The sequence below is a fragment of the Mesoplodon mirus genome (genome assembly GCF_964341445.2).
Source record: "Mesoplodon mirus genome assembly, chromosome: 4".
In the NCBI taxonomy this organism is placed as follows: Eukaryota; Metazoa; Chordata; class Mammalia; order Artiodactyla; family Ziphiidae; genus Mesoplodon; species Mesoplodon mirus.
The window spans coordinates 57,710,517-57,724,649 of record NC_138979.1 but is presented as its reverse complement, the minus strand read 5'-3'; the positions used below and the strand labels follow the sequence as shown (position 1 = coordinate 57,724,649).

Genomic DNA, 14,133 nt, shown 5'->3' with positions numbered 1-14,133 from the left:
TGGGATTTATAAGCCTACAAAGTACAACATTTAAATATTACAGTTGGGATCAAGTATCATAAAAATCACACACTTTTACAACATTTTAAACATATAACCCAATTCGTCTGGGTCATATAACTAGTAAATAGCAACTAGCCAAGGTGAGAACTCAGTCTTTCAGGTTACTCTGCTCAGTGCTCTATCTCAGCAGTTGATCTCATGTGTAAGTACAGAGGGACATCCTCTCCATCAATGGTCCCTGGTCCATAGGAAGGAAAATAATCAAATGAAGGGCACTCAAAAGTTAAAAGCGATTTCATCAACTACGATATTTGTTTTTAAGAAGAGAAATCACATAGCCCTTTAGATAAAAAAGAGGTAAAAGAAAGTTCTTATTCAATAAAGATACCAAATAATTTTAAAATATAAATCAGTTTCCTTGTTTTGACTAAAAAAAAAAAAAGCAAATGAAAGGCAGAATAATAGATGTGAGGGAGGAGGGAGAAAAAACCCTGAGAGTTACAACGACGTGTCAACTGCCGCAACGGCAAATGACCTGGGAGAGATGATTGGCACTGGGTTCTGCTGCTGCTGCTGAAAGAGAGGTGGGGGCTGTGAAGGAACGTGGACGTGACACCCCAGGGGGCGGAAAAGTTGTGTCTGTGCGGGGAGGGGAGGTGCCATGCAGTTTGGACTTATACAGTCTCATCTATGTTTAGGTCTTCGTATGGGATCTGAGACGAACCATAAGAATCTAAGAGTTTTATGTACTGGTAATAGGACACTCTTTAAAGCTAACTTTACAGTCGAATACTATTTTTCTTCCTCCTCCTTTTTTTTTTTTCTAAACACATAAAGTTTTTTAAAGGCATCTGAAGTTCTCAAAATAACAGCCAAACATGAAGCAGGATTAGAATTATTTCTAGTTTTATGACTTCACAGTACATTTATACTTGATTTACCAGAAATAGAAAAATACTGTCACCCTCTCCTACAAATTATAAAAAACAAACAGAGGAAAGACAACTTCAGAGATGCAAAGGTCAAAGTCATACATCCTTGGAGTGACTGCACTTTTTTAATCCTTTAAATTGACCCACTGGGACATTTCTAATCAGTTTCATATCAAGGGCCAGTGTTAAACAGATGATACTGCACTACAAGTGAAGTGGGAAAAACACACCCAGAAAACACATCAGTGGTGCTGATTTATAGCTCTCAGTACAACTTGCCAAAAATACCTTATGATTTGTTTTTTTTTAAGCTGGAAAAAAGGAACCCTCCCTCACAAAGCGATTACAGAAGAACAATGTCTCCATTCCAAAGACTAAATGTTAAACTTTTTAAAGTGTTTAATATAATGTTAACGAAATTAATGGGGAAAATGAAATGGAATTCAATTATAGATCAGCAAAGAAAATATTCTTTGTTTATTGTCTGCCTGTGTTAAGAAGAATCAGTACCTATTGCTTATAAATCATTAAAATAAAAAAGCTCAATTAATCCTTATTTTATATGTAAAGGTCTGACAGAAACTAGTCCTATCACCAGACCTTTGCTTCACAAATCGAAGCAATAATAGTTTCAGAAAGCAGTCACACTCTATGAGCAGACAATTGGAGAGATTTAGTAAATCCCACTTTATAGAGCAGAGACTAATCGGAAAACACAAGCCAGTCAAATGTTTCTTATGAACTGTTGACACTATATCAATGCTGAATCAATTGGTGGCATTTACTCTGAGTGACAGAAAAGAAATAAATATTTATATCACATAACCTATATCAATGAACCCAGGCAGAAAGCTATTTCTAACCTGTCAATATTTGATTATCTTGAAGAATCATGTCCCTTTCTTTTAATGATTAATATGAATTCCTTATTAAATCTAAGTGGAGGCTAGTGGAAAGGCAAATCATTATTAATGCTTGAGAGCATAAACCACTAAAATAAAAAACTATGCTCAAGTGTTAAAGTATCGTTAAATGTGACTTACATCTTCCATATCAAGTGGTGTCAGTGTTCAGCCCACAAATTTATTGATGTCACACTGTGCACATTACCTCACTGCAATGCAATCTCACTCACTCTTTAGTTACCTGATAGCACCAAGGACTGAGGAATTAAGAGGAGGAGGTATTTTGAAGACTTCCAAAGGTGGGAGTTCTTTGTTTTGTACTGTTCGTTTTCGTGAATAAAAGTAAACATAACAATGGCTAGTCCTTAAAAGAAAGGAAATGCCATACTGTTTAATGTGGGATTATCACATTCCCAAGGGAAAGCAATAGACAATCTTTAAGTGTCAAAAATCATTGCCATGACAATCTTCCACCAAAGAGAATCTCCTAACCAAGACCACTAAGATATTTATGGTACTAGGTTCAGAACACTAGGAATATTTCAGAATGTGTTTTTTTTTGCCCTGGAAATAAACTGTTTTTCATTTTTGAAAGAGGAATCTATGACAGGTTATTTTCCATTGCCTGGGTTGAACAAATGTAGTTAAAGCTTCTTAATTTATGTCAATTTTGAAATATATTTTCCAGCTGAAGAACACTAGTAACTCACACATAAATTACAGTTAGTAACTAGGATGCAAACATGTTGGAGATACATAAATATCGTAGGCTCAATATTTCAGCTTTTAGTCACGTTAACGCCAAGTGCTGGAGACATGTAAGAAATACACCTGCACAACCATGTATGCTTCCCTCCGGTGGGGAGAAGAGGGAGAACAAGAGGACAATAATGGGCTTGGCAGTGACCAGAAGGAGAGAGAAGGGCAACCAGGTTTTGTTTCATGTTTCCGAAAACATGCAGGGCACTAGGGGAACATGTAGGTGGACCTCAATCTAAACAAAACTTTGGCTGCTTAAAGTTAAAAGTACTATTAGATAAATATGAAATATGGGGACCATTAAGATTATACATACAACATACATACATATGTTGCATATACATACAACACCAGATTCTCCTTAGCCGTATATTGAATAGTTAAGGACTAGAATTCACACACTCCAGATGATGATCAGATGTCAAAACCATATCAACTTACTTTTTCTAACTGTATTCAAGGGATTACGGGCTAAACAAGTAAGGCTTCCAGAAGTACCACCATACAGTCCTTGTTTTAAGGCATGTACATCTATTAGCACAAAGTTACAGGTGATATTAAAGGACAAGCATGAGGACCCAGCTTTGTCTTCTTGACATGCTCCACTACAAGTACTTGATTCATGAAATGCCAATGAGGATTGGAGAGGTCAGCATGTGAAGGCACTGAATAAGCATCTGAGATAATTAAGATTTCAGCCTTCGAAACATGGACGGGAAGTGAACAGCAGTTAAGAAAATCAATAAGAGTCTTTTATTTGCGGTGACACAGATGTCTCAGTCAATAGAGCCTAATAGGCAGGCTTGATCGCGATGGACAGGCGCCTGCCTCCAAGGCTATCAAAGGGCTTCCTCTATAACAAACATTAAAATGCATTTATGTTGCTATTGAAGAATCGAGGACCCTGTAGGTAGCTTAATTTACCAGTGTATGTTTAAAAGCACTATACTATTTGAGATGTGTCAATCTACTTGAATCAAAATTATTGAGAAATAACTGGGCTGCAGGCCTGTTTATCCCTCACTGGCTGGAGTAGGTCATTCTGCTTTAGACGACCAGTCAACTAGGCAAACTGAGGGTTCCTGAAGCCCAGGAATTTTAAATGCCAAAGGTCTGCTGTGACTCTCTTCCCCTAAAAAGCCAGTGTTAGTTTCAGGACAAAAGAAGGAACTAAGGTGAGAAAGTAGCAGTTTCTCTTTTTCTCCCTAAAGATAAAGAAAGAAACAGTCACCTCAGGATGCAGGGCCATTTCAACAACCCATGGGTTGACACACTTGTTCAGAACTGATTAACTTTTTTTACACCAAGCTGGCAGCAGGGTGTGTGAATGGTACTTCAATCTGCTGGGAGTGAAACCCATTAGCACAGTTTGAAAAACGTGCTGCAAATTGTTCTGCCAATCAAATTAAGCCGTGTAATTCATTTATGACAAGAAGAAATCTATAGATCCTTTATCTGTTTATTAAGTTTATGGATACAAAAACTAGACAGCACTAAGTTATTACTATAGTCTTAATATGTAATGACACCTACCTGGCCATTGGCTAATATTTTTTTCAGTTCAGCAGAAGACTTCTTCAAGCTGAAAAGAAAAGACATAGTTTTTAATGGCAAGTTCATCAACACCTTTGAACACCATTGAAAATACCAGACTAAAACTCACTTTTGTTTTAGATGTAGACATAGACTACACTACTCTTTACATCCTTCTCCGTACATAAAATATTTTCTAAAGTAACTGGCCAAAAGGCAAAGGCATCGATAAGGGACTGAAACCCCATTAGTTATCTAAAGCAATGAAAAAGCCTACTGTCATGATGAAGCTAGGCTATTGTATGGACTATTTCAGAGACCTCTTTTTGCTATTAGTTCTGCTGCCTTTGAGTAGCCTTACAGTGGTTATTTTATGTGGACTCTGTCATCTGCTAAATATCAAGTCCTTAACAATGAACTCTTAGAATGTTCACAGCAAACAAAGATTACAGAACTTCAAAAGATAAAATAATTTAAGTCCTGATTTTTTTTACTATAGTTAAGAGTTACAATTCAGCTTCCTGGGAAGTAAATGTGTAATGAAATAAATCCTGGCACTCACTATCTGTGTGCTCTGGAACAAGATACTTACCCTCTCTGAACCTCAATTCCCCTTTCTATAAAATGGGGGAAATATCAACATTATAGTGTAACCAAGAAAATTAAATATTACAAAAAGCCCTAACTCTGTTTCTTGCACATAGTAAGTATTAAATCAATTTTAGCTGCCTTCTCTTTCCTTTCCTTTCCTGTAGGTATGAAACCCAGCTTCCATAGGTATGTAAGAAATATGGAAATCTTCTTCTCTGGATATTTATGACTATGTAAACATTTATGTGGATGAGTTTAGGGAAAGTGGCCAAAGGATGCTGTGAAGTCCTTCTAGCTTTAAAATGAGTTATACCTGTACACATCCACCCAGTTAGCAGAGTCGTGCATAAAATAATACCTCCTCCCATCAATGTTCTAATTTGAAATTTAAAGCTTGTTAACTCTATCCTTAATCTATCTACTCTAACCCTCTACCCACCTGCCAAATTAACTCTCCTCCCTTTGGTATTTATCTGTAGATACCTTTCTTCCCACCACACCCTGTCCCAAGACTGGAAGCTCCCTGAGAACAGATACCACATCTTACTCACCTCTCTATATATTCCATTTCCTTCCCACTCTTGAACCTAGCCCAATGACTTGGCACATACTAAGTGTCTGATAAATGATAGTCATTATTCTGGTTGTTATTTATGGTAGTAACACACACACACACACACACACACACACACACTCATTTGGTACCTTTAATAAGTTATATTTGAGAAAACCTCAGACTTCAAGTTTGACCACACTCACCATTCCAAGTTATAATTATTTTTCTTAATAAATACTTCTTAAACTTCTGCTACAGTCAAATGCAAACTATGGAGCCCTAGTCTCTAATTTCCCCAGATTTTATAAAACATGCCTTCAGCCAATGATTCTAAATTTTAATAACATCCTCCCAAGTCTAAGAATTCATGCACTCAAGTGGCAATTAAGAATACTGCAGAATGGGACTAAAGCTGAAATACATCCCCCCCAAAATAAACAACTGCCTAAGATCAGTCCAGTTGAAAACAAAATATTAGCCTCTACCATTTCCTGAGTGATGACCATGTGCCACACGCTGTGCTAAATGCTATTACTTAGTATCCTGATCTAATCCTCACAGTAACTATCCCGCCGTGGGTATACCCTGTGGGGGAAAGTTATTCCTGATACATAAAGAAAACTAAGGTACGGACCTTGTTCAAAGTCTGTCTGTCTTACACACATACTTTTTTTTTCTGGAAAACATTTGGACCCTGATATTGCCATAAATGGTCCCAATTTAATATTTGCAATTATTATAAAAACAGAAATGACCAAACAATGCTCAGGCAATGTTTCTCCACAGATATTCCATTATGTCATGCAACTTGAAAGAATAACATTTTGATTCATTGCATTTACAAAACACCTTTCATCCAAGAAACAAAACATGATTCCTTAATACAACTTCATCAATCTTCTTAACACCAGAGGTAGATAGATGGAAAATTTAATCATCCTAATTTTATAGAAGGAGAAAGCCAGAATGTTTAGGAAAGGCCGTGCCTTGGCAGTGGGACGTGAATTCAGTAATTATGGTTTAGGAACACCATGTGGATTAGTAAGCTCAGTTTAATAAACATATCCACCTAAGGCAAAGACCAATTCATGCTTTGAGAGTAACAGAGGAAAAAACTAATTTTATTCATTATGTCAATATCTGGCTATAAACTTTGGTAAAAAATTATATTTCTATATCCTGGCAATTTCTTTGTGCCCCAGTTTACTCAATGTTTTATTTTTATTTATTTATTTATTGGCTGCATTGGGTCTTAGTTGTTGCACACGGGCTCTCTCTAGTTGTGGCGAACAGGGGCTACTCTTCGTTGCGGTGCGTGGGCTTCTCATTGCAGTGGCTTCTGTTGTTGTGGACCACGGGCTCTATGCACGCAGGCTCAGTAGTTGTGGCTCATGGGCTCTAGAGTACAGGCTCAGTAGCTGTGGTGCACAGGCATAGTTGCTCCACGGCATGTGGGATCTTCCTGGACCAGGGTTCGAACCCGCATCCCCTGCATTGGCAGGCGGATCCTTTTTTTTTTTTTAAACATCTTTAATTGGAGTATAATTGCTTTACAATGGTGTGTTAGTTTCTGCTTTATAACAAAGTGAATCAGCTATACATATACATATATCCCCATATCTCCTCCCTCTTGTGTCTCCCTCCCACCCTCCCTATCCCACACCTCTAGGTGGTCACAAAGCCCCAAGCTGACCTCCCTGTGCTATGCGGCTGCTTCCCACTAGCTACCTATTTTGCATTTGGTAGTGTATATATGTCCATGCCACTCTCTCACTTCGTCCCAGCTTACCCTTCCCCCTCCCCGTGTCCTCAAGTCCATTCTCTACGTCTGCGTCTTTATCCTGTCCTACCCTTAGGTTTTTCAGAAAAAAATTTTTTATTTTTTTGATTCCATATATATGTGTTAGCATACAACATTTGTTTTTCTCTTTCTGACTTACTTCTCTCTGTATGACAGACTAAAGGTCCATCCACCTCACTACAAATAACTCAATTTTGTTTCCTTTTATGGCTGAGTAATATTCCATTGTATATCTGTGCCACATCTTCTTTATCCATTCACCTATCAATGGACACTTAGGTTGCTTCCACGTCCTGGCTATTATAAATAGTGCTGCAATGAACACTGTGGTACATGATTCTTTTTGAATTATGGTTTTCTCAGGGTATAGGCCCAGTAGTGGGATTGCTGGGTCATATGGTAGTTCTATTTTTAGTTTTTTAAGGAAGCTCCATACTGTTCTCTAGTGGCTGTATCAATTTACATTCCCACCAACAGTACAAGAGGGTTCCCTTTTCTCCACACCTTTTCCAGAATTTATTGTTTGTAGATTTTTGGATGATGGCCATTCTGACTGGTGTGAGGTGATACCTCATTGTAGTTTTGATTTGCATTTCTCTAATGATTAATGATGTTGAGCATTCTTTCATGTGTTTGTTGGCAGTCTGTATATCTTCTTTGGAGAAATGTCTATTTAGGCCTTCTGCCCATTTTTGGATTGGGTTGTTTGATTTTTTGTTATTGAGCTGCATTAGCTGCTTGTAAATTTTGGAGATTCATCCTTTGTCAGTTGCTTCATTTGCAAATATTTTCTCCCATTCTAGGGTTGTCTTTTCGTCTTGTTTATGGTTTCCTTTCCTGTGCAAAGCTTTTAAGTTTCATTAGGTCCCATTTGTTTTTGTTTTTATTTCCATTTCTCTAGGAGGTGGGTCAGAAAGGATCTTGCTGTGATTTATGTCATAGAGGGTTCTGCCTATGTTTTCCTCTAAGAGTTTTATACTGTCTGGCTTTACATTTAGGTCTTTAATCCATTTTGAGTTTATTTTTGTGTATGGTGTTAGGGAGTGTTTTAATTTCATTCTTTTACATGTAGCTGCCCAGTTTTCCCAGCACCACTTATTGAAGAGGCTGTCTTTTCTCCATTGTATATTCTTGCCTCCTTTATCAAAAATAAGGTGACCATATGTGCGTGGGTTTATCTCTGGGCTTTCTATCCTGTTCCATTGATCTATCTTTCTCTTTTTGTGCCAGTACCATACAGTCTTGATTACTGTAGCTTTGTAGTATAGTCTGAAGTCTGGTAGCCTGATTCCTCTAGCTCCATTTTTCTTTCTCAAGATTGCTTTGGCTATTCGGGGTCTTTTATGTTTCCATATAAACTGTGAAATTTTTTGTTCTAGTTCTATGAAAAATGCCATTCATAGTTTGATAGGGATTGCACTTAATCTGTAGATTGCTTTGGGTAGTAGAGTCATTTTCACAATGTTGATTCTTCCAATCCAAGAATGTGGTACATCTCTCCATCTGTTGTATCATCTTTAATTTCTTTCATCAGTGTCTTATAGTTTTCTGCATACAGGTCTTTTTTCTCCTTAGGTAGGTTTATTCCTAGGTATTTTATTCTTTTTGTTGCAGTGGTAAATGGGAGTGTTTCCTTGATTTCTCTTTCAGATTTTTCATCACTAGTGTATAGGAATGCAAGAGATTTCTGTGCATTAATTTTGTATCCTGCAACTTTACCAAATTCATTGATTAGCTCTAGTAGTTTTCTGGTAGCATCTTTAGGATTTGGCAGGTGGATTCTTAACCACTGCGCCACCAGAAAAGTCCCTCAATGTTTTATTTATCTGCATGGTCACAGTGACTTGAGCTATCCAAAAATCACTTTTAAAAACACTTTAAAATTTAAATGTGATACAACTGTAATCTGGGAATGACATTTTAAGGGGACACTGAGATACCCAAAGAAGAGTAAAAGGGTGAGGGGACCAGAAATAATGTTGTATCAGAAAAGTTGAATGAGTTGGGAGAATATAATTCAGAGACAAGATTTAAAGGGAATATAAATTCATTTGTCCACTCATTTATTCAAGCATTACTGACTATCACCTATGTGCCAAGCATCGTGCTGGGAACTGGGGATTCAACAATGAATACATCTGAGTAGTATCCCATTTATATATGTAACATACCTTCTTTATCCATTCAAAACCATAATGGAAAAAAATATGTAAAAGAATATATATATATGTATACATATATATATCTAACTGAATCACTTTGCTGTACAACAGAAATTAACCCATTGTAAATCAACTCTACTTCAATAAAATAAAATAAAATAAAATAAACAATGAATATGCTACAGTCACTGCCCTCAAGGAGTACAGAATCTACTGGGGGACAGGGGTGATTATAATACAATGTGCTAACCACTACAGTAAAAGCAAGCACAGGGAGATATTGGGAATTCATAGAAGGAGTACCTGGCATAGACTGGGAGGTGGGCAATAATCAGGGACAGTTTTCAGAAGAAGATAACATCTTTGTTCATCAAAGATGACGAAGGTTAGGGCCTCCCTGGTGGCGCAGTGGTTGGGAGTCCGCCTGCCGATGCAGGGGATACGGGTTCGTGCCCCGGTCTGGGAGGATCCCATATGCCGCGGAGCGGCTGGGCCCGTGAGCCATGGCCGCTGGGCCTGCGCGTCCGGAGCCTGTGCTCCGCAACGGGGGAGGCCACAGCAGTGAGAGGCCCGCATACCGCAAAAAGAAAAAAAAAAAAAAAGAAAAAAAAAAAAAAAAAAAGATGACGAAGGTTAGCCAGATGAAGGCGAAGAAGGGAACGGATTAAAAGAAGAAGGAAAGAGGCAGCAGTGGATGTGAAGGCCCAGTAGTGAGAGGAAATGTGATCCATTAAGGGGACCATGTATTCATCAGCAAAGCTGGACCATCAGTTGGAAGCGGGGAGTGCAGGCTAGGGGGCTAGAGTGAGCAGAGGACCCACATGTGGCAGGCCATGGCTCACCTGCTGTGGAGGGTACAGTTTGTCCTGAAGGTTGTGAGGAGCAGTAAAGGGGGGAATGATGGGTTCAGAACATGCATCAGCAAGATCACTCTGGCTGCAGCGTGGAGGAGGGACTGCAATGGGGCAACACGGGAGGCTATAGCAGTAATCTAGGGAGCCTGATCTACCTTTGCAAAAACAGAGATGCTGGCAAGTAGACAGATTCCACAGTGATTCAGAAGGTAGAACCTATAAATGTAGGGACTGACTGGATGTGGGGCTGAGGGAGACCCAGGAAGCAGTGAATGATGCCTGGTGGGTCCCTTGGAGTTAGCAGCCGGGTGGACGTGGGAGAATTTACTGAGACAGGAAACCTAGGAGAAGAAGTACGTTTGGAGGGAAGATGACTAGTAGAGCTATCACCTAGAAGAGGGAACAGCCCTGTTCTGAGGGCTAAACTCAATCTTTACGAGTGGGTGCTAAAGGGACACAAATCTCAGGTCACGAAAAGAACATTCTGAGACATAGCTACATGAACATGGAACGGGTGCCTCAGCCAATAAAGTGCATTCCTGCCACAGGGCTGTTCAGGAAGAGCCTGGATGACCATCTGGCAAGGAGTGGGGAGTCGGGCACCTAAGGAGAGCAGGATTAGATGGGGGCCTCTCCTTCTCATGCTTCACACCACAGGCAAGAGTCTTCCATAAACACAGAGCTGGCCATGGCACTCTGCTGAAAGTCATCTAACAGCTTGCCAATACGCTGAGGGGAAAGCTCAAACACCAGGCCCCAGGAGCCAGCTCCTGTCACCTCCTTTTCTGCTATCACTCCTACTGTTCTCCCCGCTTTTCCATTCCCTCCCCCAGCCCAGCACCCCTCCCTGGGCTCCAGCCTAACTGGCCTCCTTCTGAATACATGGAGCTCCTTTTCCACCCAAGGGCCTTCACTTACACTCTCCCCACACTCTGAAATGCCCTTCTCTGGCTCTTGATGTGGCTAGGTATTTCTCATCCTTCAGGCCGAAGTGAAATGCCACTCCCCTGGGCACCCTGTCCAAATCTAAACACAATCCTGCCCAGTATTCTCTCACTTCAAAATCTGCTTGTTTCCTTCATAACACTAATTATAAAGTACAATTATTTGTATACTGGGGGTCTGTATGCCTATGAGACAGCAAGCTCCAGAGGATAAGGACCACATTGTATTCCTAGTGGGTAGGACAGGACTGAATAAATAAGAGGCACTCAATAAATACTTTTGATTAGTTATCAATATGGGGCACAGGACATGGCCAACCTAGGGTGGCATATTAAAATCACCTGTAGGACTTTTTCAAACTGCATTCCTCCCATAACAAAAATCACTTCTGGAGCAAGCTACCATTACTATTTGGGAGGCTGTCATATCCCTAAAGGAAGATACTGCAACAAAGGGCTGAGAACCACTAGATCAGATAGCCTCTTTCCAGCCCAAAGATGTTATAATACTCTGTGAATATAAATGATAGTTTTTAAAAAGCCAAGCTAATTCACTTTGGTTTTGGTTAAAACCAAATCTGAGAGAGCTGAAAAGTTATCCTGTGCTTCTCTGCCTTACTGTCTTTTTCAGCTCCATCCTGCTTTTTATACCATGATGAACTTTGACCTAAAACACCAGGAAAAGTTCTTGTTTTCACTCAAGGCTAATAGTCAGTCTGTCTGAATAACATTTTTTCTAGAAGTAGTGGTAATAATTAAAGGCCCTGCCCTCTTCGAGCTGACTGTAACAAGTGACCCTCAGTCCCCATGCCTTTACTCGGTGGACATGACTCTCATGCCCAACAAGCATGAAAAGAGAGGCCTCAGAGCATCGCCTGGCAGGGCCAAGCACTTGGATGAGGACTAAAAGACCTACCCCTCAGGACCACAAGACAGATGATTCACTGGTGAATAACCAGTGGATGTATTTTAACACAGAATAAATTGTTTAAGAAGGAAACGCACTCTAAGAGTAGTGTGTTCATAGCAGGAAAGCTGTGGGTAAGATATACTGACACTATAATAAAGCAATCAAGGAAGTGACTTTTGGGGAGGGGACAGGAAAGTAGAGAGAGAATCAGAAGGAGAGACTTTAAATTACCTGCAGTAAAGCCCAGTGGCAAAAGAACCAAGACACTGGGTGGAGGGGGTAAGGAGGGGCATGGAAGGGAAAGTAGAAGCCTAAACTACATCTCAGCAGATAAGGGCTGTGCAAATACTGACTACTGCCCTAAACCCAGAAAGACCTGGGCACACAATGGAAGGGTGATCCAGCTCAATGATGGCTTTTCAGTCACGAGTGTGAATACATACACACAGAGCAATCACCTTCAAGTGTCATCTTCAAGTACAGTAATAAGATGTTAATCAGCTGAATAACTGAATATGTAACAAATATGATCTAGAATTCTTTCAGCTTAAGCAGGTCCTTCTACTTGAGAACCTTAATTTTCTAGAAGTAAGTTCTCAGACCTGTCAGAAGAACACTTTGAAGAGGCTCAAGTCTTTAGTATCCATCCCAGTATGGGACAATGTTAGCATGAATTAATGAAAATTATCTTCCTTCTGTAATAGCTCAATCTCTTGTGCACCAAAGATACATAAATGGACAACTTGGCTGGTCAATTTAAATTTCACCACATTACTCTTTCCTTGCCTCCTTCTGGGAAAGATGTCAGTGAAGCATGACACTGCCAAAAGATGGACAAGCAAGACAAAAATAATAAGCATTATACAAACCAGATCATCAAAGCATGAAAACAGTCAAAGGCACTGAATCTTCTGTTTCTGCATAATCTGGAGACTGAAGGAAAACCATTCCACAGACCAAAATAAATAGTTCAACATGTCTAATTTTATCTTTCTCTATGAGGTCCTTTCTTTTCAGTCAATACTAGCTAGGGTTACTTAACTGGTCAGATTTCTTCTTAGCCACATACACACTTTTGAGGTCTTATAAAAAAAAGAGGTGTCATCCCACAAGCCTCTTCTTCACTCCCAACTATGTATATATTCATGCTCAGAGGCACATGTCACTCGCTCGCTCTCACCTATTGCTTGGAAGTGAATCTGAGACTGCTGGGCTGCTGTGTTGAGAGGATCCAGCCCGGGTATTCACCTACAAGTAAAGAAAGGATCTTGATCAGTCTGTGTTCTGAGGACACAGTTCTAATTAACCTGTAATTTGCCACAAATTTCTCATTTCACTATGAAGGTTAATTAGCTTTTTACTAGACAGACCCATGGTTGGAGTCTATTCAGTATATAGGTTATAAAAACTGTACAACCTGTATATTACATAATACTTTGTTCCTGTCATTATTCAAATACTTAAGTAGTGCTGAAAAAGGGAGAGATAAACTGGGGACATTTTCAATTCACTGTCTAGAATTGAATTCAACTCTAGTGAAAAAATTCAGTTCACTGTTTCTTTTTGTTTTATATAAAAAACAGTATGTTCAAAAAAGTATATTAAGAAAACATCCAAGGATTAGTAGTGAACCTCACAATATCATACCCCTTCAGCTTTAAAACCAGGCAGAACATTGCAGAATGTTTCCTATTCACTGAAAAATGAGGTCCAAGTAATTAATTATAAAACGCTTGAGTCTAATACAATAGCCAGTTTTTCTTTTAAATGTAAAGCCTTAAGCAGAAATCCAGAATTCAAAATATGCAGAACAATGAAAGGACATTAAATAGATATATGTTTCTAGCATAAACATGTCAAAAGAAGAGGGGGGTATTCTGTGTGCAATATGCTTATGTGCTTAATTAATCACTGAAATGAAGTCTATATTTTTACTCAAGTAAATCTTTGTGGAGACCAGTACCCAGGATCATCCTGAAGAAACAGACCAACAAAAGAATTCCAAATAATAATAATTTTTTAAATACGGCATCAAAACCCCAATATGTACACATATTGAACAAATACTAATGAATCCCCCTCCACATCCCATTTAAAAAAAAAAGGAACGCTTGTCAGAGCTTGAGAAAGTGCAGTTTTATTTGACATTTCAATAAGTGGAACACAGCATTACAAATCCATCT

General features: G+C 39.1%; 1 protein-coding gene across 3 annotated transcripts in view; it reads right to left on the bottom strand.

Annotated features, from left to right (window-relative positions):
• MAP2K5 (mitogen-activated protein kinase kinase 5) overlaps positions 1 to 14,133 on the bottom strand; it is a 257,859-nt gene that overhangs the window by 202,903 nt on the left and 40,823 nt on the right. For all 3 annotated transcript variants that reach the window (XM_082618875.1, XM_082618876.1, XM_082618877.1), the window contains 2 exons: positions 13,131 to 13,198; positions 4,133 to 4,181 (listed from right to left, as the gene is read on the bottom strand). In XM_082618875.1, the coding sequence (XP_082475001.1) occupies positions 4,133 to 4,181; positions 13,131 to 13,198 (117 nt within the window). The remainder of the gene's footprint in view (positions 1 to 4,132; positions 4,182 to 13,130; positions 13,199 to 14,133) is intronic.